This window comes from Fusarium solani (genome assembly GCF_023522795.1).
Source record: "Fusarium solani strain SB1 chromosome Unknown bctg00000001, whole genome shotgun sequence".
Classification (NCBI taxonomy): domain Eukaryota; kingdom Fungi; phylum Ascomycota; class Sordariomycetes; order Hypocreales; family Nectriaceae; genus Fusarium; species Fusarium solani.
This window is the reverse complement of record NW_027072156.1, coordinates 351,427-377,775: the sequence shown is the minus strand read 5'-3', so window position 1 is coordinate 377,775 and position 26,349 is coordinate 351,427. Positions and strand designations below refer to the sequence as shown.

Sequence of the window (26,349 nt, the reverse complement as noted above, 5' to 3'; positions counted from 1 at the left end):
AGTACAAAAAGGGCGGGTCTTCCCTCCTGTTTTCGCGGCAGTTGCGACCCATTCATAGGACGACCATTTGATCCTAGTGTACTTTTCTGGTAGGTACCCGACACCCCCGTTCCTTTCCTCTTCGTTCCGGAGCGGCTATTGGCATCTTTTTTGTCTGATGGATGTCGCCAGCCTGGGAGTAACCTGCTGACACGCTGCTATTGCAGAAACCCGCTTCTTCCGATAACCCAAAAAGAAGAGCTTCCAAAACTTGATTGACAATCATCAACCTTTTTTATACTCCATACCATCTTCACCCCCCCGCGATTCGTGTGACGACACAACCCCGGCCCCTCCTTCTGTCGCATTTCTGCGTCGCATTGTCAATTGGCTGTTGCAGGCATCAGGCTTGAGCGTGCTTCTTTGCGAATTCTCTTCTCGTTGATCCAGTTCAATTCGGGAAAGAGGATAGAACAAGGACCCCAGTCCCCCTTGTCTGAACTGACAATCCACCTTGACTGCGTCTCCGTTTTCTCGGTCCCCTTGGGATTGACTTCGGATATACAGCTCTCCCCGACCAGCGGAAAGCTTGGACCATCGATCGCGATCGCCAATCCCCGACAGGGAACTTGCTGCGCCACCCAGCTATCGTGCGCCGGACTTTTGTTCCAGCGTCCTCCGCATAGTGGGCTGTCTCACCCACGTGACGCTCCCTGCACCAACCGTTCTCCGCGGTCCGTTTGCGGGTACAGGCGAGAGCTGCCCGCTGAGCAGTGCACTTGAGTGCTGTGAGCTTTGCGCTGCGTACCAAGTGCGTCACCTCCGTGCAAGCTTTCTCCCCGACCTTGAGCAAGGCTGCTCAAAGAAGATTCATCGACCACCAACGAGCGACGCATCGCGACGCGAATAAGGAAAAATCTCTTGCAGTCCATCAAGAGAATTTATCTGCGCTTGGCATAAATTCACGGAAAGCGTCCATTGAGACTCTTTGGCGACGATACAACGCGAAAACTCTCGGCTTGCGATTGCACGTGGGACAAACTTCAACCTTTGTCTTTCTGGCGCCGAATCCCATCGGCTTTCCGCGCCGTATTCTGGTGAGGCCATGGGCTTGGCTGGAGGGCCTGCGCCGAGAAGGATTAAGAAAAGGGGAGCTCTCTAGGTACGTTTCTTTGATGGCGCCGCATTGGCATCGTGAACGCGACATCGGAGGTCAACTACTACGGAAGAGAAGAACACGCGCTAACAGCGTTGATTGCAACTGTAGAGGCACACCGCCGTCTTAGGAAGCCCTTCCTACAACACCAACATCGACTTTATTCACAAAGCCTATCATGTTCGACAAGGTAGTCCCGCTGGGCACGCGCCTACACTACCCCATCACCATCACCAAGCTCCTCAAATCACCCGGCGACACGATCAAGAAGCAGGACAGCCTCTTCGAGTACAAGTTCTTTTGGAAGCGCAAGATCGGCGATGATACTTGGGTCGACGAAACCACGTACACAGAGTTTGACAGCCCAGCCGAGGGCATCCTCAAACAATGGCGCATCCGCGAGGGCATGGAGGTCGCGGCCGACGCGCCCTGCTTCTTGGTCGAGGAGGCGTGCGGTCACGAGGTTCAGATGCAGGGCCTATGCAGCTTGTGCGGCGCTGACATGACCGAGATCAACTGGGCCACTGAGGAGCGGGATACGGATCGTGCCATGATCAACATGACACACGACCAGACTGCCCTCATGGTCAGCGAGAACGTTGCCGCGAGGGCCGAGCATGAGTCCCAGAAGCGGCTTCTGCGGCAACGAAAACTTACCCTGGTCGTCGATCTTGACCAGACCATCATCCACGCCTGTATCGAGCCCACTATCGGCGAGTGGCAGCGCGACCCGACGAACCCCAACCATCAAGCTGTCAAGGACGTCAAGAGCTTCCAGCTCAACGATGATGGCCCGCGCGGCCTTGCGAGCGGGTGCACATATTACATCAAGTTGCGACCTGGGTTGGCCGAGTTCCTCGAGGAGATCTCCAAGATGTACGAGCTGCACGTCTACACCATGGGTACACGCGCCTATGCCCTTAACATCGCTCGTATTGTTGACCCCGATAAGAAGCTCTTTGGAAACCGCGTCATCAGTCGTGATGAGAACGGTAGTATTACCTCCAAGAGTCTTCAGCGCCTGTTCCCTGTTAGCACGGACATGGTGGTCATTATCGATGATCGAGCCGACGTGTGGCCGCTGAACCGACCAAACCTGATCAAGGTGGTGCCCTACGACTTCTTCAAGGGCATCGGCGATATCAACTCGAGCTTCCTACCCAAGCGACAGGATGTCTTGCCGACACTCAAACAGAAGCCCACAAGTCCAAAGGCCAAGGCAGCAGCTAAGGCTTCGCCTCTGGACGAGCTTGTCAGGATGAGCGGTGGCGACGATGCCACGAACTTGAAGATTCAGACCGAGGAGCAAGAGAAGACGTTGGAGAAGCAGCTGACGGATCGGCCGCTGCTGCACATGCAAGAGGAGTTGGACAAGGAGGACGAGCAACAGGATCCTCAGAATGGCGACTCTTCGCATAGCCACCACCGGAATCTTCTTGTTGACGATGATGAGGAGCTCATCGCCCTTCAGGACCACCTCACTGATCTGCACACATCGTTCTACGAGACATATGACCGACGACGAGCGGAGCGGAGACAATCAGAAGGCACACATCCACCCGCGCACAGTAAAACAAAGCGGAGGGCTTCTGTGGACGACGGTGTTGACTTGTCTATGGTTCCGGACGCTGGTGATATCCTCGACGAACTCAAGTCCAGTGTTCTTTCTGGCCTTGTGATTGTCTTGTCTGGTCTTGTACCCCTCGGAGTCAAGGTGGAGGAATCAGAGGTCGGGATGCAAGCTCAAAGCTTTGGTGCCCAGGTTCTTGACACTGTCTCAAAGCGAGTGACACATCTCGTTGTGGCCTCCTCACGCCCGCGGACAAAGAAGGTGCAGCAGGCAGCCAAGATTCCCAGCATTAAGATTGTGAATCAGAACTGGCTCACCGACTGCCTCAGTCAATGGCGACGGCTGGATGAGCGACCATACTATCTGGAGATCCACGACATCGACCGGGAGAAGGGAGGAGAGGACACCACAGAGGTGCCATCGGAGGCGGAAGAAGTCGAGGATGCACAGACAGGCCAGGAGCTCAAGGACTTTGACTGGGGCGAAGCCGAAGATGAACTCGCCGAGTTCATGGACGACGATGACGATGACGGCGAGAGCGGTGAAGACACGGCTACAAACTCTGGTGCTGAGACCAACGACGGAGATAGTGTGAAGCAAGGGACAAAGCGGAAGATGATGGCCGACCCAGACGAGTCGGATAACGACGGAGCATCAAGCATAGGCGAGAGTGTTCTTGCTAAGAAGCAGCGGCTGGCACGGAATCGAGGCGCTTCGGGACTGCGGGCAATACATACGCCCAACGGCGACGACGCAGATGAGGAAGACGCGAGCTTACCGACTCCGGGACCGACAGGGGATGAAGCAGCGGATAACAAGAATGGACTGGTTAATGCGGATGAGACGATGGACTTTGACGAGGACGAGCTGGAGAGAGAGCTACTCGCCGAGTTGGAGGCTGCCGGGGATTAAACTTGGAGCTCAGGGGGGTTGGAATATGTTACGGGCGCGGCGCGGGGCATTTTTTAGTTAAAAGAGGATGGTTTAGAAGGAGTGTATATGGGGGGATGGCGAGGGAGTTGATATTTTGTGTATCCAGCATCTAGTGTATGTATTTACAATACCCCCTTGAGGCTTGGGAATGAAGCGATTTGATGCCATGGCGGCCGTGACCGTACGTGACGAGTGATCCATGGATGTAGAGGCATTGCAAGTTGATGATTTGTTGCTGGCATGGCTGGAATTGTAGTCGTCATAGTATTTGAGGCTTGCTAATCTCGAAAGGAGGCGCTTCAAGTTTGACACGGACGGGGAGATTTAGCCGTGTTGTAGTGGGGCTGTCAGGGATTGGGTACTATCCCGCACTAACAGAGACACACGCTTTGGAACAGTATTTGCGATAATGAATCATATTATAGTATCCCGGCCAGCGTCGGTCGATTATCATGCCGCCTCAACTCAGGTCGGACTGCAAAGAAAGGACGGATTGGGCCATTTTGGTATGTAAGCGAGGATAACAAGGAGCATCGTCTTTCCGACGGAGGTGCTGTTTTTTGAGTATAAAGAGGGCTTTTTGTTCCTGTTGGAAGATACAGCGTGGCGCCTACATCTGTTCTCTATTGACACACTTGTTCCTTTTTGCCCTACCCAAGAAATTGAAGAAACGATATGCCTTCTTACTGTGGTTTCGATCCTGATAAGGACGTGGGTGATCTTTCTGGAAAGGTCATTCTTGTCACAGGTGGTGAGCTGAGACTCTTTCACACTTCACAACCCCCAACCCTCGTCCTTGCTGTGGTGACCTATTGTCTAACAAATTATAGGAACTGCTGGCCTTGGAAAATCTGCCATCCTCACACTCGCGGCACACAGTCCCTCGCACATCTACTTCACCGGCCGTTCTGCCTCTTCAGCAACATCCCTTGTCGAAGCCCTCAAGTTTCTCTCACCACCTATCGAGGCAACGTTCCTCGAATGCGACCTCACATCCCTATCTAGCATTCGTGCTGCAACAACAAAGTTTCGACATGATAGACTTGACGTCTTCATCGCCAACGCTGGTATCATGGCTGTTGACGCTGGACTTACCAAGGATGGTATAGAGATGCAGTTTGGCGTCAACCACCTTGGAAACGCGGCACTACTCATGCACCTCTTGCCTGTAATGCTCAAAACCGCAGAACTCCCCAACGCAGATGTACGTTTCGTGTCTGTCACTTCACTGGGATACAGAGGCCATTCCAAGGGCGGCATCGACTTTGCCACGCTGCACACCACACAGGAAGACATAGCTTGGGGAACGTGGGGTCGCTACGGACAAAGCAAATTCGCCAACATTGTATTCGCCCGTGAACTCCACCGTCGACATCCCGAGATCACAAGCGTGGTAGTTCACCCGGGTGTCATAGCCACGGGGCTCGTCACGGAGCTGGGGTTCTGGAAGAGGATGTTTGTGTACGTCACGAACCCGACCATGATGACTGTTGAGCAGGGGGGTATAATACTGCTTGGGCGGCGGCGGGGGTTGGGAGTAGGGAGAAGATTGAAGGCGAGAAGGGGAGGGTTGCGTTGTATTTGCCGGTTGGGAAGGGGAATGGAGGGGATGAGATGTGTTTTGATGAGGGGGTTGGGAGGGAGTTGTGGGAGTGGACGGAGAAGGAAATGAGCAAGGTTAAGTAGGGGATGGAGATGTGTTTGGCTATGCTGTCGAGGTTGGAGTTGATCACTGTTGGTAGGGCGAGTAGTTGTTGAATTGAGGGTGGCTTGTGCTTGTGTAGGTGAGTTGATGTTGTCACAGGGTAGTTATTAATGTCGAGAGGAGGGATAGTTGAGTGTGTAATACCGAGGCTGAAAGCTTGTCAGGCGGAGCAGTCGTTTCTCTTATGTTAGTTCGTCGAGTTGTTATTTGTTCTTCAACACCAGGTCTTGCCCAAGAATGTCACTGCCACGTCAGTTGAAACTCAGTGCCTTGATCTTCCCTCAATTCTGGTGGCCGTGGCAAAACCACTCATTGTCAGATACATATATACACACTGGCCCAAAAAACGCAAAGCCATCTCTTCTCTTTACACCTTTCCATACCCTCGGCTCGTCTAGTTTGTAGTGGGAGGGGGAACGACGGCAAAAGTCGGCCGCACGAATCTGCAACATGTCAGTTTAAGATTTGCATATATAGGGAGAGGAGACTCACCGGTCGCTGTGGTAGACCTTGGCGTTGTCACCCAACAGCTCCTTCTCGCGCTTCTGGTCGGCCAGGTATCGTCGCACCTGGTCGCGGTCCTCTTCGGCCTGGAGGAGGGGGATGAGGTTGATGCGAGCCCACATCTTTTCACGGGCAAGCTCGCTGTATTGCTGTTAATGATCTGGTGTTTCTTCTTGTGATAGCTGGGAGGGAACGTACTTGGCCTCTCGCATGCCGTGGATCAGCTTGTACCAGCCGAAGCCCATGACGGCGCCCATGCCGAGGAGGAGAATTCCGGGGCGGAAACCCTTGGCGGGGAGGTTTCGCTGCTGAGAGTCAGTATTTGTCTGGGACTTCAATTGTTCCGTCTCCTTGTGTATCCAGCTCTTGAGGTTGAAGGGCTCGGTTCGATCGCATCGGTTGCCCCGTCTCTAGGGCCATGTTGTCGTCCCGAATGTCCCAATTGCACATCCAAACCAACAACATCCATCCAGAACACCTCAAAACACCCCTCTCCCAACTCTTATCTCCCAACGCACCTTGTACTGGACGGGCTCGTACCCGCCCCGAGGGGGCATATCTTGAGGCATGGCGGGCAAACGGTTCGCTCTTCGGCGTCGGGGATCGGTCAATTGAACTGCTCGGATCGTCTCGCTACCGTGTCTCCCTCGTGCGGGCGGGTAGACTCGTTATTTCGCTGGCGAGGGGGTGATCTCGACGGTTTGCTTCGTGAGGTGATTGTTTTCCGAGCAACCGATCAACTGTGGATGAGACGCCTTGCCGGATTACGTAAGGCGGGAAGCACAAGGTTGGTTGACAGTTGATGGCCGGGGTAAAGCCGCCTGCAGGGGTGTTACGTAAGCGGAGTTGTCCAGTAGATTTGCACGGATTACCAAAGGGGGAATGAAGCTATCACCAAACACACTTCTGTTTGTCTGTTGGATTATGTGAGGTCTTGATGGTACAGTGAATATGACTTGTATTTCTTGTTGTATTTGTACCGTACCTTGTTACGAAGAAGCGTAAAAACCAGTTCTAAGGCAGCAAAGATTTCTACCTACAGTTTGCAACTGTTCTTTGAGCGTCAGGTCGAACTCACGTGAGTAGCGGAACATGTTAACTCAGCTGCGAGGCCCGCGCAGCATAAAGAGGGCCTAGCATTCACGTTCTAGTGTGATTTATCTCGACTGTAGGCTGAAGCTCTACTATGAGAATGATGAATGAGAAATGGCGCGAATACCCAAAGCTTGACCCTCTTATAAATTCTCACTGCTTCTCAGAAAGAATGCTAAATCTCCCAGCAATTCATCTAAACCAAAGCATAAGCAACCACCCAGAGAGTACCATCTCACATCACAGCCCAGTCAGCCTTGAAGCTCTCACATAGACTCACCCCGACTACTGCTCTCCCGATCAACTCGACCATGTCGACCCAGCCAGGCCCACAACAACCGCAGCTAGCGAGGCGTATCCCCGAGATACAAGTGTTGGACCTTCGAGACCTTCCTGGGAGAATCGCGGCAACAAGAGAGCGGAGCCATACAGTCCAGTACCCTCCACACCCCCATCCACTCGATAAACCTCCGATTACCGTGCTATACAACCTAGACGCGGACTGAATCGACGCATCTCAGGAGGTGCTCATCTTCACACACCAGGTGCCCGAGTCCGATGATGAGAAGATGCGTCTCCTCGACAAGAAGTCGGGACACTTCCAATTTTCTTTCTGGACGGCTCTAGACAGAGCTCGAAGATTCAACAAGCCACTTGACGGGAGCGTGAGTCTCTGGAAGCCCTTCGACGTCCGGAGTATGCTAACTTGGTGGCGCATGTGCCACCAAGCTCCTATTCCTACCCGTGTTGGTGTTAGCAACGACGGTCTATGGAGAGACCTTTTGCTGTCATCCCCTTGGTTCGACTGTCCCCTCTTTTATGACCTGCTGTGGGAGGTTGCGACAGATGATAACGGCCAGCCTAGGACTGAGACGATTGACGGTGAGGACCTAGCTACTTTTAAGTGGCGAGATCCGAGATCGGGAGCACTGGAATCAGAATTCGTGGGAAGATGGTGGCTCGTGGCTTCGCAGGTGCCGCTGAGGCGGTTTGAGAACGGAGATGCGGTTCTGCCTATCACTGCGGAGCGTTACAAGGCTCGGTATGGGACTGCGAGCATGCAGTGGAACCTTCCGTCCGATTCTTGAAGATCGTGGACGAGGGGACAGCATTGCACTTTTGGGCGCGTGAGGGAAGGTGTTAGTTATGTCTTACCAAACGCGCCGTGGAACTCGGCGAGCGCTTGTATTATAGACGATATAACGTAGAAACCATAGGCCTGGGTTGTAGAGGCCACCAATACTAGACTGGCTAGTTCGGTTGCTGACGACTGGGAACCTTGTACTTTGACTTGATGACCTCCCCCGTATCGTTGCCTTAGATTTGACGGACGTGGCTGAAGCTGAAGCTTTTGATTTCCTCCAATGAAGTTGCATAGCTTCCTAACCCGGTGGGTAAAAGGAAACAAACTTAACTAGAGGAATTAGTTGACCTCAAGCGTCAGGGCGCTGATTCGAGGGTCTGGGGCTCAGGGCATAATTGAGTACCAATTTGCTATATCTCTACCTCTAGTCGATGCCCCTAAGTTATTCTCGTCTACCCCTGCCTTTCCCCCGTCTCGTATTAGTTACTGATTTGTTGTCTCCCATCCAATGCAGCCAACCGATCAGCTTCAGATGTGCCCATTTTGTTGATTTATAAGAATCTTGCTGTTTGACGCGACTATGAAAACATGACTCTTGACTCCTCCGGGCTTCTCGGACCTCTTCCACCACTAATAAATTTCAAACGTCTCAAGCTTCGCCTCCTCTCGGTCTACCATATCCTTCGCCTCCCCATCCATGAGGCCGACCACGAAACATGCGCTGATATGCTCGTAATGGCCGTCCTTTGGCCTGAGGAGCACTGGGACGTCGCAGCCACCCAGCACGACAACCTTATCCCCTACCTCCGCAGAGCTGGCCACGCCCATGTAGTTATTATTTGTGAGAAACTTGACACTGAAGGCGAGAGGATAGATCAACTGCATATGAACACTCTGGGCCTCGGGTCTGTGATTCTCCAACACCCACTGGAGAGCCGCTCCAGCGTCTTCCCAATTAGCCACGTCCGGCTCATTCGGGCCCTCAAACTTGACGTCGCCAAAGATCTCTTCCCTCCAGAAGCGTGAGAAGTCTTTTCCATGCGGGATGCCTAGGATGGGAAGGAATGCCGTTGCGATGTCAAGAGGTTGCTGTACCGTCAGATGGTTGTCAACGACGTAACGTGCTGCCATGTAATAAAAAAAACAAATTGCCCAGGTGTGGAATTTTTTTGCCCCAGAGTGTAGAAGACGTAGTGAAAGGTTTACTGGGGATGTGTCTTGGATAGCAGTCCGGAAGAGGATTTGGAATATATGCCTGCTTGAGCAGCCACGTCCCCCGAGCCTGGAACGATCCATGTATCTCCTTACAAGGTGGAGAAAGCTAGACCCCATGGCCAGCGCTCCTTCAGAATCTTTCCAGGTGGGATACACCTCGTCCACTTCGCCACATACCACCCCTGTGGCGGTTAATACGCGAGAAGATTGCCCAATGTGCGCAGGACCTGACACTAGACGTGCAGATGCTTTGAAGGCTCTTACAAACAAATGCTGCCCAACGGGGGCTACATCAATCTTGTCTTCACTCGCGTTCATAGCCCAGGAGATGGCGCCCCAGTCTGGAACCCACGAAGGTAGCCCAGGTTGGCCCTCTCTGTGATGGATGCAGCATGCGTGTATTAGGAAGTTGAGATCCTGGACTTCACTCATCCAAGCCGAGACAAACTCGGTGTAAACTTGGATAGTAGGCTTGTTGTAGTCTGCAACAAGATCCGTGTCCATCACACCCAGGAGGCCAAATATTCTATCCCGTGGGTCACTCGCGCAAAGGGTAGCCAAGGCTGGCACAAGAGCGAGTGTCGGACATTGTTGGGTGGCCAATTGACCCCTTACCTTGAGTGGTTCTGTAATCGAGGCAACAGCCATCCTGGAGGCAAATTGTAGCATTCTGCGTAAAGCCTGATAGTTTTCTTGATCTAGGAATGGAAAATCAGAAGCGTCTCTGTCCCTTGTGGTAAACTCTACCATCCAGCTGATGAGTGCCACCAACGACGACAGCATAATAAGGGCTGAATCATATATGAGCATAACGTTGGCCGGCAGCGTCATCTCTTGGAATATCCAGGTGCGCCTCCAATACGGTAAATATAGCAGTCCCATAATGGCATCCCAGTATGGGTTCGTTTGCTCGGAGAATGCCCAAAAGTCTGGATATCTTTCCATCCAACCGTCACAGTTTGGATCCCGAACCCTGTGTCCGGCCGAGTTTGGGGCCTTTTTTCCACAGGTTCTCATCCATGTGACAAAGGTGCCGACAATGTTGGCAACGAGATGTGCGTCTTCGGCCTGCCCAAGCCAAGCAAGGACCACTGGCGCAGAGCCGTATATGGACCCCATGAACTGGACTTGGTGGTTACGCTCCTCTGTGTCATTCTGGTTAATGCATATGGCATCGGCCCAGAAGAGCGCGGGCTTTTTCCAAGAGATGGGGGCGAGGATTTTGGGTAGAATGGTTCGTATCTGCCGCAAGAAGAGGGCAAGATTCTTGGTAACCTTCTTGGGGGTCTCGTTGATGATGATGGTCTCGGTGTCTGTGGGATTACCCCAGACATATGACAAAGGGATGAACTGGCCTCGCACGTCTTCGAAGCGACAAGGAAAGATTTTCGCTTGGATTGGTAACTCGCTATCTTCTGAGGGATAGATTTCGAGGAGACGCAGGTCATGGATGTCTGGATCGAGAGGGTGGTAAAGATTCGGTACGGCTGTGGTGGGATCTGTTGATTGTGCCATGATTTGAAGGGCCGCTTATCGGATTCGTCGACGAGGCCAAAGTGTAGAAGGAACAGAAGATGGGTCCGAAAGATGTGCTGTTCATGAGAGTGTTAGGCGATCAGATCATCAGAATCAGATGATGGAAATGCCTTGCGTGGCTGCATGCGGCTGAGGCACAGCTGCTGGAGTGAGCTGTTCAACTGATGTATACATACAATACGCCCTACTGAACCACCTGATATTAAAATTAAACATACTATTATGTTCAAGGCGCCTAAGGGCGGGCGCCTCTGTAATAGCTAGCAACCAGGCTGGTGAGGCTGTAGCAAGGTAGTCGAGTGTTTGTGTGCCTCGTCGTCACGCAATATGCAATCACTTGAGGCGTAGCCGGGCGTCTGGGAACGGAGGGCACAGCCCCGACCCGCTAGGCTGCTCGTCCCAAAAAGCCCCAGACAACTTGACGTCGTCTTGGTCCTACTGTACCAAACTCTACGTAGAGCCTCTTATTCTACGTTCTAGGATGACCCATGAAACCTCTGTCGCGGCCAGTATCGTAGCCTTTTTCGACTTTAAGGGGAAGCTAATCTCGAAAAAGAGAGAGATATTTATTGATCGACAGATGGATCTAGATGATACATATTGAGTGCAGTCCATCTCGATACTCGAGACATGGCAACTGTGCTTCTCCCGGGCTCCTCATTAGAGCCCTTTCCTTAACCTTTGCACTCCATGCATAGGCAAGCCCGATGCGCTGAAACGTTCCTATCTCTCCTTGAACCATCTTGAGAAGTAGTATATACATAGCTCTCCCATCCTCATTCTTAGACCTGGCACACATGCAGAACAGCAAGCCCTGGGCGTTTTCTTGGTCAAAGTCTTCATGGAGAATGTCGAGCATCACTCGTGGCTCACTATCGGCCGGCAACGTCTCTTCTTGGGCGTGGACCTTTTCACCGTCTAGCAACATATCCCAATAGTAGCCTTCTCCAACCCTGTGCTCCAAGCTTCCGTAGCGTCCTTCTCGGAGCATTCCCAGATGAGCTGTCGTTTCCGAAGTGGAGAATGCGAGGAGCTAGGAAACGCTCCTGAAGGACCCAAACTCTTTTGTTGACAAGAGCGTTTGAGACTTCCAACTTCCAACTGCCAGAATTTATAGTCAGAAAGTATGAAGCTCTCTGCTGTCTCTGCGGCCGCTTTACCCCTCCTCGTTACCACCTGTGCGATAAGCCTGTGGGGGTTTCGGTGGTTGAAGATGAACTGGAAAGGATCGGGGGCGTCGGCGGCGGAAATGTTGCAGAACGAGTTGGAATACACATCCTACATCAATGAAGCCTCGTGCTGCCAGTCCTGGGTGTTGTCTTTGCCCTGGAATATGCACAGGGAGTCGATACAGATGTGGCCTATTTCCAAATGGCGACAGATGTAAATAGCGTCCTGGAATACTTGGGCGAGGGCCGACAAGGGAACTCCTTCAAGAAGTTGCGGATGTGTGTCTTTTGTCAATACTATGCGATCAACAGGGGAAGGACCCCAGCGATGGGTGAGTGTCATGTATTGTCCATCAGGTCTCGTTTGACCCGTCTCTATTAGGCGAAGAGTGCATGTTTCGCGTAGGTCAAAAGAGAGAAGACGTGTGACAACGACATCCACTAAGCTATCTTTCTCGAGGTTTCTTAAGCTGCAAATCTTTCTGGCGAGAGTTCAATGGACTAATTGTACGATTGTTTTTGAAAAGAGAAACGGTCTTGATGCAGAGAAAGCGCAGCGTTGAGAGAGGTAGTCCAGAGAGCAACAGAACAAGGAGAAAAAGATGCGTGCCATCGAAGCAGTATAAGCCGCGAACCAAGTGAGGCATACTGAGCATTCCCCGAGATACCAACGGCCCGGCTGCCGCCACATACTTTGATGGGCCATGAGTTCTATTGTACTAACAAAGCGTCTTACAAACTGGGCTCCCAGAGTGATAGGTGCCGTCAATATCAAACGAGCCCGAAACGAGCGCTGTTGAAGTGATCTAGGCATTCATGTGTGCAACACAGCCGGAAAGTAATCACAAATCCACTTTAGCTCAATGTATGAACCCAAGTGATCTCCTCCGGGACCTTGACTAACCAAGCCGGAGATGCATTTAGAGCCGTGGTCCCGATTAGTATATCAAACTCGCTGTTCGCATCTATGATCCATGTCTTCTTCTTTGGATCATAGACTCCCAGGCTATATGCATCGAGGTGGAGGTTAACAGTTGCCTGATCTCCAGACGCCAAGGTCGGCGATTTGCCAAAAGCGCAAACTTGCTTCTTAGGTCTTCGTAACCGCCTCGGGGCTCTCTGAGCGCTCCAAGCGATGACGGTCTCTCGGCCAGGGACGTGGCTTCCACCAGTATTGCGCACATAAACAGAAAGAGTCAGCAAGGAGTTTCTCGAGAGGATGGGAGAACTGATCTGTCCTGCTTCGAGCTGGAATTTGCTGTACGATAGCCCAAAGCCAAGAGGGAATCTGGGCAGCGTGTCCATCAAGTCCCACCATCTGTACCCGACAAAGACGCCCTCGGAGTACTCAGACACGCCTTGCTCTCCTGGGAAAGAGGAGAAAGCAGGACAGTCCTCGATTCTTTTTGGGAACGTGATGGGAAGACGTCCAGAGGGATTGTACTTGCCGACAATGACTGAAGCGGCAGCGTTGCCCAACTCCTGACCTTGGTACCAAGTATATAGCACGGCTTGGACCTTGCTGATCCAGGGATCCATCTGCACAGGTGTCCCAGCCTGGACAACGACAATGGTGCGTTTGCATGTCGTGGCGACCTCTTCAATCAACCTCACCTGCTCTCCAGGCAGCTCGAATGAAGGAATGTCTTGGCCTTCCGTTTCCCATTCCTTATCTCGGCCGACTACGATGATGGCAGCGTCCGCACCGTCGGCCAGTGCGACGGCTTGTGTGACCTGGTCGACGAAATCTTGCTCTTGATAGCCAATCCTTGCTCCCTGGAACTTGTCTTCCATGGGATCCATCTCAGCAAGCAGGGCAGTGTTTAGCTGCCTATCATGAGAGAAATAATCGACCCTGATCTCGTACTCCTTTCCGGCCTCGACGTGCAGGGGGATGATGGCTTCTTCACTGCCGTAAGTGAAGAATAAAGAGCCCTTCTCGTCAAAGGCACCGGACTGAGATGCAACTTCAACCCCGTCGAGAAAGAGCTTCGAGGGTCCAATGCTGGCAAGAGATAGTTGATGTTGACCAGAAGTAAGGGGTTGGAGGATGGTGCGAATGCGGAAGGAAAAATCGGTCTCGCGGTCGATTTCGGGTGGCATCACACCGTAGGCTACGAAGTAGAGATCGTCGCTGATTCGGTTTAGCCCATGTGTCTCTTGAGTATCTTGTATCATGCCAACTCACATGTGGGTTGTTGCAACTGGCCTAGCATCGAGATGGTGGCCGATGAACCAGTCAACAGCAGCACCCGGCCTGTTCGTGTCGGGGTTTCGGACATATTCCGACCGTATGGACGGCAGGTATCGATTGGCTTTTGCTCCAGGGGAGAAAACAATATTGGTTGACGTGCCATCGAATTCCTTCTCCACTGACTCAAGGACAGATGTCCAGTATGGCGCTCTGATGTAGGAACTGCCTCCGCCGCCAGCGACAACTTTCTTGGCATTCGGACCTAGGATGGCGAGCTTCTTGATGTTCTCAGAAGGTTGGATAGGAAGGCTGCTTGCTTCATTCTTGAGCATAACGATGCCTGCGCAAGCTGCACGAAGTAGCAAGCTGTTGATGTCCGGGTCGTTTTTGCAGAATTCAGGGCTGTCCCGTGCATCCTGGAAGCGCCCCGTCTTCCGCAAAAGGCTGATCAAGCGCCGGACTGAGGCATCGACGCATTTCAAGTCGAGAAGCTCTTCCTTGATGGAGCCTTCCAGGGCCTCTTTGGATCTTTTGAGCGGTGGACCAGGCACTTCAAGATCCAGGCCCGCATTGATAGACTCGACCGAGGTGTTGGTTCCGCCCCAGTCACTCATAAACAGGCCCTCCCATCTCCACTCCTTTCGGACGATATCCGTAAGGATCTCCTTGTGGGAATCCATGTGGCGTCCGTTGACCATATTGTAGGAGGTCATCATGCACCATGGGACTGCTTCCCGAACGACCATCTGAAAGGGTAACAGATAGACCTCGCGAAGCGCACGCTGAGAGATGATGGCATCGTACTTGAAGCGGAGGGTTTCTTGGTCGTTGGCTATTGACACAGATTAGCCCCTGAAAGCCTGTTCTTGGCGTGCCGATGACGCTTACCGACAAAGTGTTTTGGTGTTGCAGCTATTCCCCGAGACTGCACACCGCGTACATGAGCGGATGCCAGCTTTCCTGTGAGATACGGATCTTCGCTGAAGGATTCGAAGTTGCGCCCACCAAGGGGATGACGGTGAATACACATGGTTGGAGCTAGGATGGCAGAGGCCGACTTGGTTTTGCACTCGTGATGTGGTCAGCATTAGTTGAGAAGAGGCATTTTCAACAGCCTCATACCTCGTCCGCAAGAGCTTCGCCTATCTTGTAGAGAAGATCTGGATCCCACGTGGCACCCAAGCTGACACCGCTCGGGAAGAATGCTGCGGGCACACTCTCCCCAAAGATTTCACCTCGGGCACCAGATGGGCCGTCCGAAAACTGGCATAAGGGTGTCAGCGATAGAAAACATTATGTTCAAGCCCGGTAGAGGTTCACCTTCATATTTGGAATACCCAAGTGAGGAATGGCAGTGGTCCGCCATGTCGATGCGCCGGCCATGAGGCTGAGCTTCTCCTCAAGCGTCAGCTGAGAGACCAGCGCCTCGATGCACTTGTCGTCCAACGCCATCATCATGCGAGTGAAAAACTGCTTGGAGTGCGTGCAGCCCCTGATTCGAGTTCGACAATGAAGCCTCGGTTGCTGAAAGCTGATCCTTAAGTACCGACCTGGCTGACGTTGCTACCCGCACTTGACTTGTACGGGTCCAACCTTGTAGGTCTTCCCAGAAGCGGGGTTTAGTAACTGACTCGTCATGGAGTGGAATCCAGATTCCGTGGACGTGGGGGATAAGAGAAAGATAATGAAGCTGGAGCGAGAAGTGGCGGAATGTGTATTCCGCTTGTGATTGGCGACGGCCTCCGAGACGTATCTGATCACCTATAATGCCTAGGCCTTGAGCCTCTGAAAGCAGTCAAAGTCTTGATGCCGTAGCTTTTATTACCGCCTCAACCAAACCTAGGGTCCCCACCCCCAACGTCTCTGCTCAGGGGCCCTTTGAGCCATTCATCGATAAGAGCAGCCTACGACGACCATGGCGACTCCAGCCCAAAGCGTCAACCAACCCCGTTTGTATCAATTACCCGGGATCGATATTCCTTCTCTCCAGGAAGCCATCGTCACGGCCGAGGTAGGTCCTTCACTTGCTCTAAAGCGCCAGAGTATCCCAGTTCGGGATCCAGAGACGGGAGAAGCCGTTGTCGAGATAATATGCACCGGGATTTGTCGGAGTGTGAGTTGATTCAGCAATCATCAAGCCTTGATGGGTACTTATCCGTGTAAAAGGACATATACTTCTCAGTTGGGCCAGAGGCTGGTTTCCCACAGCACAATCACATCGCAGGTCACGAGGGGATTGGCCGCGTCGTAAGGTCTCACGATCCTGCCGCGGTGGGACGTCCTGTCGCCATCCAATTCCTGGCATCAGCTTGCCACTCGTGCACATATTGCCTCCGCGATCTTCAGACATCATGCCCTCGGCAGCTCGACACCACCAAAGATATCAGTGGCACATTTCAGAGGTTTGCCACGCTACCAGTGTCATGTCTTTTGCCATTGCCCGGGGAGATGGCCGATCATGATACCTATGTCAAGTGTTGCGCTGCATTGTGTTCTGGGTCTGCTGCTTTTAGGGCGCTCCGAGATGCTCACACCCGACCAGGCGATGTTTTGCTTGTGATTGGTATCGCTGGCGGAATTGGCCATCTTCTGGGCCAGATAGCCAAGAATGTCTTGGGACTAAGAGTTGTTGGAGTCGACAAGCAGTCAAAGATCAACTCTTTGACAGCCGAGCAAGCGGAGGCGATGGCTCATGTGCTCGTTCCTGCTCCGGAGCAAGATCTTGATGGTCAAGAAGGCTCCAGCCACTTCAGGGCCGCGCTACTTGAAGCGTGTTCAAACCTCAGAGGAGGTATTGGAATATCACGCGGCGCCGAGACCGTCATTGTTGCAGCAAGCGAGATTGAAGCATTTCGCCATCTACAGGATTATGTCTGCGATGGAGGACATGTCATCTGCCTAGGGTAAGTTGAGTACCGATTCTTGACTGTGAACAAACTAGAGCATCAGTAGATGACATTGGAACATTGTGGCTTACCAAGAACTGTTCAGGGTTCCGCGTGGCGAAAACACTCTCACCATTCCTCTACCGGCTCTCGTTGAACGGAGCCTATGGGTTTCCGGAACCCTGATGGGTGGGCGTCATGAAGCTCTCCAGGTGATGGAGCTCATCAAATCGGGCCGGGTTCAGCCTCTGGTAACTGAGATCAGCCTCGGTGATGTGCCAGAATACATGAATAGGCTGCACAATGGTGCAGTCGTGGGCAAGGTTGTCGTGCGAATGTCAGGATATGGATTATAGACTTGATTTCAGCTAGATGAAAAGCCCTCCGGCAAAGAAGACCCAAACCAACTCAAATCAAACTGTTCCCATGGCACGTTGCTTCCTGGCTGAGATGGAAGTGACTCTGCCGTGGCCAAAAACTCTGCCATGTTTGAGTCGCCTGCTGGCACCGACATCCACGAAGGCCAGCCCATATTGTCCACTGACGGACCATCCCACAAATTATTGGCTGGTTGCATCGAGTCACTCATGCGAATTGCCCCAGAAGTGGAATCTTGACTGTCGTCATGATCATCTGTCAAAGCACTCGAGGTTGGTGTCTCCCGTTGCTGGAATGCCGGATGATTTTGTATTGTTTTTAAAAGGCTGCAGCGATATTTACCAGGAGGCATCCAAGCCGTTGACAGCTCTTGCAATGTTTGGATGCAGGATTTGAGCTTTGAATTGTCGGCCTGATTAAATCGAGCTCTGTATTGATTCTGAGGACTGAGTAGAGCCAGCGCCGCGCACAGGTTTGCATAAGTTGCCGTGATCGGGCTTCTCCTAAAGCTGTCAAAGACTAGGCGATATTGGTCTCCCAAGGATGGTATGGCTCGTGCAGCTTCAAGAAAGATGGCCGTGGCTTTCTGCACCAAAGGATCGGCAGCTGAGTGTGCAAGCCCTTTACTCTGGATGTAAGGCCGCGCGAGGAGGATGACAGCTGTGTGGTAGACCATACAGAGAGTATACGCTTGGGGGAACTGATTAGGAGCTCCACCTTGGATGGGTTTGAGTTCTGTGCATAGGCCATAAAACCAACTTTTAAGTGAAAGGAGACACGAGTCGAAGTAATCTCTTCTCTGGTCAACAAGAGATAGTTTCTTTGGAGCATACCTGCAACCTGTTAGGCACTAGTTCATCAAGTTGTGCGTGCGACTTGCAGGTTCAAAATGATTTTTTCCAAAATCTGACACAGTCTGATCAAGGCTGTCTGAAGCGAGATTAACAGTTCCGGGCGGACGGAATACAATGTGTGTCGATCATCACACTGCTGAGCATGTGTTGGTACCGTTGGCATACCGACGGCACCCTGGAAGTCCTTTGCACAACTGTTAGTTTTGTGGTGACGGCGAGAATTGGCAAGTCTTACGAGCATGGTACAGACGCGTCCTGTGTAGCCTGCTGATAACTTATCCACACAATACAAAGACCAATAGATTTGTCTGCGAAGCTCTGCCTCTTCTGTCGTCATATGGCCTGAAATAACTAACGAGCCTGGGTCAAGATGAAGTCCCATATCTAAAATCAGTCGGTTCGCCATGCCAGAGTGTAGCCACCCTGCAGCGTCCTGTCCAAAGGCCTATTAATATTAGCAAATGTCGACGCTAGCGTAAGTATTGTAAACTAACATGATAGGCAGTGCCTAAAACGGCCAATGACTGGATCGTTGTGATACTTGGCCGCTTCAGGTCAAAATGGAGAAGAACTTCGGCCGTCTCAAGAAAGAGACGACCAGCTGTATTGGGGTCATTTGGATCAGAACGAACCTCGGTTCGGTCCGAGAACCGAGAGCCAAGAGCCAGGATGCAGTTGAGTAACAAGGGAGAAAAGTATCGACCGTTATTCTCTCTGCTTTCACGAAATAGAGCTTCATCAATGACCTGTAACCATGGCTGTTCCCATGTAAAGTATTGCTCGATAAGGTGGGCTTCAAGCTCTTCATCGACGCCATGCTGGGCACCTAGAGTCTGGACATAGAGATCTGCAGGTAGTGGGGAGTACTCTTTCGGAGAGTCGCCGGCTTCGTCTGTGGAGGGGCATTAGCGATGTCGCTGAGAGCTCAGACAGGAAACAGATTGGAACCAACCATTGCACGCCTTGAAATCAAGACGGCCGCTGGCCGGACCGAAGTAGCGTGCTTGTCCATCCTGGTCAAAATTGTGTGACTCATCAAGAGACAGGATGCCCTCGAAAGCATCGCGGAGCTGATCAAAAGCGGCAGTTGAGCCGCCAGCAGTCAAGGACGTGGCTGTAGCCGGCACAGTGTTCTGTTGCATCAACTGGGCCGCAGAAGCGTCGACATCGATAGAATGTAGCCATAGTATCTTTTCCAAGACACTAATTCGAGCTTGCAACAGACGTACGTATGACTTGGGGGCGGTTCCCCGAGCGTCATCCTCGGTGGTGTAGACACATGTCAACTGGCGACCAACACACCGCGAGCATGCTGCTGGATTTGCGCCATCACACTAGACTTTGGTTAGATAAGCATCCAATCCGCAGGCAAGCCCAGCCCACCTTTGCACGGCGACGACGGCACTCTTGACAGGCCTTGGGGGCATACTTGCTCCGCACCCCAGTCTTACGGGAAGAGGGTAATGGATCCCGCTGGGCGTTGGAGGGGGCAGCAGCAGACGGGTAATCCATCTTGAGGTAAGGACTGCGGTGTGAGAGGCACGTAAGATAGAGCGAAGGAACGAAGCTGGACACGGTCGAGCCTCCGGACGATGATGCTGCGTGAGGTGGAGAGGACCCGCTTTTGCGGAATCCACATTCCCGCCGGCCGGAGATCAGCTGACAAAATGCCGGTGAGATCAATGCCCGAGGCGCGGAATTTGGCTTCCTGTCGTGCTCAATAAGCGCTATGCCAACAGCAAGAGTGAAAGATACAATGGAACAGGTTCAGATGTAATCGGACCTTGTATGCTGCTTCACACTTCTGCATGTCCCTCCGTCTGCTATAAAAGTGTCCAATGTCAGTACCTACACCCCAAAGCTAGACTTGTTCTTTACCCAGCCCTTCACATACAAAGTTTGCAACCGAATACCTACGATGTCCAATCTTCAGTACTACAACTACCCTGGAGTGGGTACCAGCAACAGAGAACGATTCTCATACAGCCAAGCTGTCAGGGTCGGAGACACGATCCAGTGTTCTGGGCAGGGTAAGTCGGTCATCTTTGGATGCGCTATCTCTCCCCAAGCCTCGCGATAGACCTGGAGCTAAGCCTTACCAAGGAGGATGGGATCCAGAGGGCAAAGTGCATCAGATTCCCACCGAGATCAACGCCCAGATTGACCAAGCCTTCAAAACCGTGGAGCACAACCTTAAAGATGCTGGTGGACAAGGATGGTCTCAAGTCTTCCGGGTTAACTCGTACCATGTCCCCCTTAATGACGAAGCCGTGGCGGCAATGTCTAGAAATTTTAAGGAGTGGATGCCGGATCATCAGCCAATCTGGACCTGTGTCGGAGTTGCGAGACTTGGGGAGGACGACATGCGTGTGGAGATTGAAGTAGTGGCATATGACCCGGATGGTGCGAAGAAGGTTGCAGCTTAGAGACTATTAGTTGGAAGGGGGAGGCGCTATAGGCGAGGCGATAATACACCATTTGTTGTCTCATTTGCGTGCAAGATGTCTGTGATGATGGCAAACGCGCTGGATGAGTCCACCTAGCCGCACTGTTAAAACCCTCTGGATGAGTATTTCATCAGATGAATTGCCACACGTAATAAGCGGCATACTTGACTGTTTGTTCCGTCTGCGCCTCTCTCCTTCCATCTTGGTTGTTTTTCTTTCTTTTTGTTTGTCCAAAACACGAGCCCGTTCCCATCCGGAATATACATTCCGTCTACTGGCCAGGAACGTGCAAGAGAAAAAAAGGCGCTTCTCTCACAAGTACACCTTTAATTCGCTTCTAGTCATTTATGAAAAGAGCCGATCTATCATTTGTAAGCAAATCCACGTCTCTTTCGAGTTTTATTTCACAAACTTCTCAGTTTTAAGCCAACGGCGCACCACTTCGTCCAACATACCATCATCTACCTCTCTCTACCAACAGATCCCTCCTTGCACCTTGACAGTTCTCCAGCCTCTCTATAGTGCAAAGGTACTTTATTCATTGTCAACTATACCAACTCAAGACGCCCGGACCCCCATCTATCAAGACCAATGCCGCAAATGGCTTCTGCGTTTCGTGACACGCCTATCTGGGTCTTTTTGCGCTGGGCTTTGGGTGCTTCTCTTCTTCGATACCCTGAAGAAGAAGACGATGCCCTCATCCGCATCCAAGCTGCTATGGAGAAATGGGGGCATCATTCGGTTGATGCGAACATAGACGTGGAGCGAGAAGGGACTTGCCAGAATGCGAGAGAGAGAGTCGTGTGAATCCAATACCGACCATGGTGTTTGCAACCCAGAGACAGACTGTCCGACACCACACCCTCTCATCATTGTCGACTGGTACGACGAAAAGGACCCAGCGAACCCGATCAACTGGAGCGGCCGTAAGAAATCCGTTGTCTACCTCATCGTCAATTTCACCGCGTGCGTTGTCTACATGGCTTCAGCCATCTACACACCATCGCAACCGCTAGTCCAAGAGGTCTTTGGCGTTTCTGTCATCGTTGCAAGCCAGGGCCTTGGCCTTTTCATCGTCGGATACGGCGTTGGGCCTCTGATCTGGTCCCCGCTATCAGAAATGCCAGCTGTGGGACGCAACTTGCCGTACCTCGTACCGCTCCTGACCTTTGTCGTTCTATCCGTACCCACCGCACTTGCGAATAGCATCGGTTCGCTGCTGGTATTGCGCTTTCTTCAGGGATTCTTTGGCTCACCAGTATTATCTACGGGTGGGGCTTCCCTGAGCGATATTGTCGATGTCTACAAGAGGCCGTATTCTCTATATACATGGGCGATATTCTCCTTTGCTGGCCCTTCGATCGGAAGTGTTATAGCAGGCTTTACTGTGCCAAAGCTTGGATGGCGTTGGAGTCTTTGGGAGATTCTCTTCACCACTAGTCCAGCCTTGATTTTGCAGGTATATCACCCATCGTCTACAATATGTGTCCCGGAACCTAACAAAATCCACAGCTTTTTCTGCCCGAGACCTCACCCAGTACCATCCTCTACTACCGAGCCAAGCGAATTCGTAAACTCACGGGCCAGAATCACTACCGGGCCAGATCCGAGATTACAACCGCCCCTACGACTGTCCTGGGTCGCTTCTACGGAACCCTCGTCACACCATGGAAGATCAATCTACTCGACCCGTCCATTCTATTTACTAGCATCTACTCGGGTCTTATTTATGCAATCTTCTACTCCTTTTTCGAGTTTTTCCCACTGGTGTACGGCAATATATACGGCATGACCCAGGGCCAGATCGGCCTCGTTCTCCTCTCCAACGTCATTGCAGTCACTGTCGCCGCGCTGCCTTACTTCGCCTATGTTCACTTCGTCGTCAACGCCTCGGCTCGCAGAGGACATCCGCTGACCCCGGAGCAGCGGTTGGTACCAGCTCTTGTTGGGTCAGTTCTGGTCCCCATCGGTATATTCCTCTTTGGATGGACATCTCGTGATTCTATTCACTGGATTGTGCCAACCATGGGTGTTTGCTTTACCGTCGGCGGCTTCGCCGTTCTTCTACAGACCATATTCGTCTATATTGGCCTGGCCTATCCACAGTATTCGGCGTCGCTGTTCTGCGGCAACGGCTTCGTCAAGCAGATGGTAGCTTTCGCAGGAGTGCTTTGGAGTCATCCTCTCTACGAGGCGATGGGCATCTCTAAAGCCATGTCTCTTCTTGGAACACTATGTGTTGTGTGCATTTCGGGCATCTTTGTATTATATTACTGGGGCGATAGGCTCAGGAGGCGGAGCAAGTTTGCTAGTTAGATAACTCTGTCTTTTGCTATTGTGGCCGATGGCCTCTTTAACTCGTCATTGTACTCAAGAAATAATTGCTAGTTAGAGTAGTAGCATAGATGCAACGAACCTGTACTCAAGTGCTAAAATGCCTGCGAGGTTTCGGGGTAATCGCAAGGCTCGTCAGGTTGGCTCACAGAGGTCATACCAACACTGAAATATACATAATAGAGACAAGAAACCACATGAAACTCGCTGTCCGCTCCTTTCGGTCTATCAAGGCCGATTACTCACTTGGCTTCCGAGCGAACATGCGGACAAACTGGCGAATGACCCAATGGAGACAGTCGGGTGCTGGCAGAAGGGAATATGGAGGAGGATTCTGACCCGCGATTCATACTTTGTGGCAGGAATTCTCTCGAAGACTACTCACCTGGGTGACCAGCGTGAGACCTCTTCAAACTGGATGATGTTAGGGTCCGGCAATCAAGGTACGTCAATGATAGAGCATATCATGATCGTCCCCAGTAGCTCGTCCATCAATGCAAGCAAGGGATGGAATATGCATTCCGGCCTATCTGATTAAGAACCAGGCGATTTCAAGGTTCGAGAAGAGGTGTGGATTCCTCCACTGGCAGAGAAAGGGGCGCCCGATAGCAATTCGTGGGGAGGGACTGGGATTTGCCACTCTCGTGCCCCCTCCCGGGTCATGGGGATGCGGAGAGTCTCCCCAGATACTGAATCAGACTACTCCACATTTGCGTATCGTATTGGTATACCCAGGTACTCTTCCAACTACGCAGGCTCGGGTCCAATCTTGACCCAAGTTTGGAGCGTGGACTCCTCCCCGACTCTGTGGCTGTCACTCTACCCAGCCAATTTTCGAATTTTGCCATCATGAACCATAGTCAGAGGGTGCACTTGTTTTAACAAGACGAAAGATAAGGAGAGTTGGCTCAGATAACAAAGATGGCGCTACCCCTCAAGGGACTGGACCGACGGTGTGGGTATGTAGGGAGGAGTTTAGCTTCGGGCGGAATATGGATTCCTCCATCCACTAGTTACCTCCGTAATTTTCTCCCGGATTCTACCTGGGCAGATCCAGGTAACACCAGATCAGTCAACGGCTAGCTATCCAAAACACCATATATATCCGGCAGGCTTCCCATGATATCGTCGATCAGACACTTGGCTCATCCTCGAGCTACCACACTTCCCTACCTACACTTGCACCATCAGACACTATGGACAAGAAGAACGCGATTGAAATGGAAACCATTGAGAACGACAAGCTGGGATCCTCCCAAGTTGTGAGCGTCGACCAGCATTCATCTTGGGCAGAACAGCTCGGGTACTTGAACAAGTGCCGCCATGCTGTTCTTGCGGGTGCGTTTGCATTACCATTCTCTGTTTCATTCGATGCTGACATGTCTCACAGCCACTGCTTGTTCGTCCGCTGCCGTCCTCGTCGGATTCGACCTGAGTCTCATTGGCTCCATCATCGCCAATAAGGAATACGTTAAATCCTTTGGAGTTTACGATTCCGATACCGGAACCTGGACGCTGCCAGCGAGCCAGCAGCTTGTCTGGACCATTGTCCAGTTTGGCTCAGCCTTTCTTGGGGCCTTTGCATCGGGCCTGGGAAATGACAAATTTGGTCGTCAGATTCTTTTCTACATCTTCATCGGGTGAGTAATTCCATCAGTCCGCTGCACTCATGTACAGACATACCAACTAATATCCAAAAGCTTGACCACCATCGGTACCACTATAGAACTAGTGTCGCCGAACTGGAAGGTCTGGGTTGTTGCCAAGCTGTTCATGGGATGGGCCATGGGCTCTATGTGGGCCTGTACACCAACCTATGTCTCCGAACTCGTCCCTCAGCAACTCCGAGGCTTTATGCTAGCCTTATTCCAGTTTTGGATCATGTTGGGCTCCTTTTTAGCAAGTTGCGTCTTGGAGGGAACGAGCAGGATCGACGACGCATGGTCCTGGAAGGCCGCCGTTATTTCGCAGTACGGCATGGGGTTTATCTGCCTGGTTTCCTTCGTTTTCCTCGTTCCGGAATCGCCCTACTATCTTATCAGGAACGGCAAGATCGACAAGGCTCGAGATGCTCTCTTGAAACTTCGGAAGGGTGAGCCTGACTACGACGTGAACCTGGATATCGAGGCCATCACACAGACCCTGGCGCACGAGGAGGAAGCTTCTCGGTCTTCAGCCTCTTACTTGGAATGCTTCCGCGGCAGCAACCTACGTCGTACGCTATTGGCATGCTTGCCACTTGTTATGCAGCAATTCGCCGGCTATCAACTTTGCGGTGGCTACCTTGCCTACTTCCTCACCCTCTCGGGACTTAAGAGCCCCTTTCTCATTACTGTTGTCTCCTTCTTTCTCGGCATGATGGCAGTTCTTGTTGCATTTGTTTTGATCGAAAAGGTCGGGCGGCGGACACAGTTCCTCGGTGGCGCTTTTGGAATGCTTCCGTGCCTGGCAGTCATCTCCGTCCTGGGCTTCAAAGGTGTGGGGACTACGGCGAATGGGAACAGTCTGGCTGCATTCTCCATCATCTGGAACATCCTATACTTCCTCTCGCTTGGGGCCGTGGGATGGACAATCACGGGAGAGATGTCTTCTCTTCGCCTACGCGCCAAGACAACGTCTATTGCCGCCGGAGTCAATTCGCTCCTCAGTCTGGCGTCTTCTGTTGGTATTCCCTATCTGCTCAACGCCGAAGAGCTCAACCTGGGCCCAAAGGCGGCACTTTGCTTCTTGGTTCCCAGTGTGTTCTTGTCGTTGCTCGCTTACTTTGTGGTTCCCGAGACCAAGGGCAAGTCTTTTGACGAGCTGAACCGCTTGTTTGAGGCCAAAACACCAGCAAGAGAATTTGTCTGAGCAACATGCACCCTTTTGGGGATTAGGCCAGACATAGCTGGAGTTTCCAGATGCATGGAGCGGGTGCGCAGATTTAGGATACATACAGATGTTTGGTAACCCGTGTGAAAGCCGTTGGCATGTGGGCGGAGGGGAGCTTCATGGAATTCAAGCCATGACAGTAAGTTGCAAAACCTGGTAGGTATTGAGCTAGTGGTTATATGCCAAAGAGAGAAACCGTCTGTAGAACATTAGCAATTATCGAGCCACGTGTTAGTAATCTTGAAGAATGAGAAGAATGAAATCGAATGTTATTTCATCGGTGTCAAGTTAGCTATATGACCATGATTATTAATATGTCTCAATTTCAATCTGTCAGGCGCGGAATATATATTCCTCGCTGATTTGTAATTGCGTCCATGCTTGACTGGATACCTAGCTGTCGAGGTTTGAGCGTCTATTTTAGCCACGTCTCCCTCCAACAA

General features: G+C 51.9%; 11 protein-coding genes across 11 annotated transcripts; 7 read left to right on the top strand and 4 right to left on the bottom strand.

Annotated features, from left to right (window-relative positions):
• Nucleotides 1-1,313: 1,313 nt before the first annotated feature.
• MRS44_002197 (uncharacterized protein) lies at nt 1,314-3,617 on the top strand (the record flags this gene model as incomplete). The annotated part of the gene is made up of 1 exon (XM_046284819.2): nt 1,314-3,617. One exon carries the CDS (start codon nt 1,314-1,316, stop codon nt 3,615-3,617), a length of 2,304 nt encoding a protein of 767 aa, XP_046126765.2.
• A 696-nt stretch (nt 3,618-4,313) lies between these two features.
• MRS44_002196 (uncharacterized protein) lies at nt 4,314-5,146 on the top strand (the record flags this gene model as incomplete). The annotated part of the gene is made up of 3 exons (XM_065622729.1): nt 4,314-4,389; nt 4,469-5,099; nt 5,137-5,146. The coding sequence occupies 3 exons, from the start codon at nt 4,314-4,316 to the stop codon at nt 5,144-5,146; spliced, it is 717 nt and encodes a 238-aa protein (XP_065478801.1).
• A 591-nt stretch (nt 5,147-5,737) lies between these two features.
• MRS44_002195 (uncharacterized protein) lies at nt 5,738-6,416 on the bottom strand (the record flags this gene model as incomplete). Its single annotated transcript, XM_046277457.2, has 4 exons — nt 5,738-5,786; nt 5,836-5,988; nt 6,046-6,152; nt 6,366-6,416. 4 exons carry the CDS (start codon nt 6,414-6,416, stop codon nt 5,738-5,740), a joined length of 360 nt encoding a protein of 119 aa, XP_046126763.1.
• An 834-nt stretch (nt 6,417-7,250) lies between these two features.
• MRS44_002194 (uncharacterized protein) lies at nt 7,251-8,027 on the top strand (the record flags this gene model as incomplete). The annotated part of the gene is made up of 2 exons (XM_046282518.2): nt 7,251-7,310; nt 7,461-8,027. 2 exons carry the CDS (start codon nt 7,251-7,253, stop codon nt 8,025-8,027), a joined length of 627 nt encoding a protein of 208 aa, XP_046126761.2.
• Nucleotides 8,028-8,653: 626 nt separating this feature from the next.
• MRS44_002193 (uncharacterized protein) lies at nt 8,654-10,753 on the bottom strand (the record flags this gene model as incomplete). The annotated part of the gene is made up of 2 exons (XM_065622728.1): nt 8,654-9,112; nt 9,332-10,753. 2 exons carry the CDS (start codon nt 10,751-10,753, stop codon nt 8,654-8,656), a joined length of 1,881 nt encoding a protein of 626 aa, XP_065478800.1.
• Nucleotides 10,754-12,798: 2,045 nt separating this feature from the next.
• On the bottom strand, nt 12,799-15,592 carry MRS44_002192 (uncharacterized protein; the record flags this gene model as incomplete). The annotated part of the gene is made up of 5 exons (XM_065622727.1): nt 12,799-14,077; nt 14,132-14,969; nt 15,026-15,206; nt 15,260-15,400; nt 15,458-15,592. The coding sequence occupies 5 exons, from the start codon at nt 15,590-15,592 to the stop codon at nt 12,799-12,801; spliced, it is 2,574 nt and encodes an 857-aa protein (XP_065478799.1).
• Nucleotides 15,593-16,052: 460 nt separating this feature from the next.
• Nucleotides 16,053-17,378, top strand: MRS44_002191 (uncharacterized protein; the record flags this gene model as incomplete). Its single annotated transcript, XM_046284312.2, has 3 exons — nt 16,053-16,250; nt 16,304-17,040; nt 17,129-17,378. The coding sequence occupies 3 exons, from the start codon at nt 16,053-16,055 to the stop codon at nt 17,376-17,378; spliced, it is 1,185 nt and encodes a 394-aa protein (XP_046126758.1).
• An 8-nt stretch (nt 17,379-17,386) lies between these two features.
• On the bottom strand, nt 17,387-19,766 carry MRS44_002190 (uncharacterized protein; the record flags this gene model as incomplete). The annotated part of the gene is made up of 5 exons (XM_065622726.1): nt 17,387-18,233; nt 18,611-18,699; nt 18,749-19,146; nt 19,207-19,588; nt 19,638-19,766. The coding sequence occupies 5 exons, from the start codon at nt 19,764-19,766 to the stop codon at nt 17,387-17,389; spliced, it is 1,845 nt and encodes a 614-aa protein (XP_065478798.1).
• Nucleotides 19,767-20,172: 406 nt separating this feature from the next.
• MRS44_002189 (uncharacterized protein) lies at nt 20,173-20,680 on the top strand (the record flags this gene model as incomplete). Its single annotated transcript, XM_065622725.1, has 2 exons — nt 20,173-20,284; nt 20,358-20,680. 2 exons carry the CDS (start codon nt 20,173-20,175, stop codon nt 20,678-20,680), a joined length of 435 nt encoding a protein of 144 aa, XP_065478797.1.
• Nucleotides 20,681-21,485: 805 nt separating this feature from the next.
• On the top strand, nt 21,486-23,017 carry MRS44_002188 (uncharacterized protein; the record flags this gene model as incomplete). Its single annotated transcript, XM_046280267.2, has 2 exons — nt 21,486-22,160; nt 22,214-23,017. 2 exons carry the CDS (start codon nt 21,486-21,488, stop codon nt 23,015-23,017), a joined length of 1,479 nt encoding a protein of 492 aa, XP_046126756.2.
• A 1,214-nt stretch (nt 23,018-24,231) lies between these two features.
• On the top strand, nt 24,232-25,885 carry MRS44_002187 (uncharacterized protein; the record flags this gene model as incomplete). Its single annotated transcript, XM_046282517.2, has 3 exons — nt 24,232-24,373; nt 24,426-24,675; nt 24,736-25,885. The coding sequence occupies 3 exons, from the start codon at nt 24,232-24,234 to the stop codon at nt 25,883-25,885; spliced, it is 1,542 nt and encodes a 513-aa protein (XP_046126755.1).
• Between the last annotated feature and the right edge of the window lie 464 nt (nt 25,886-26,349).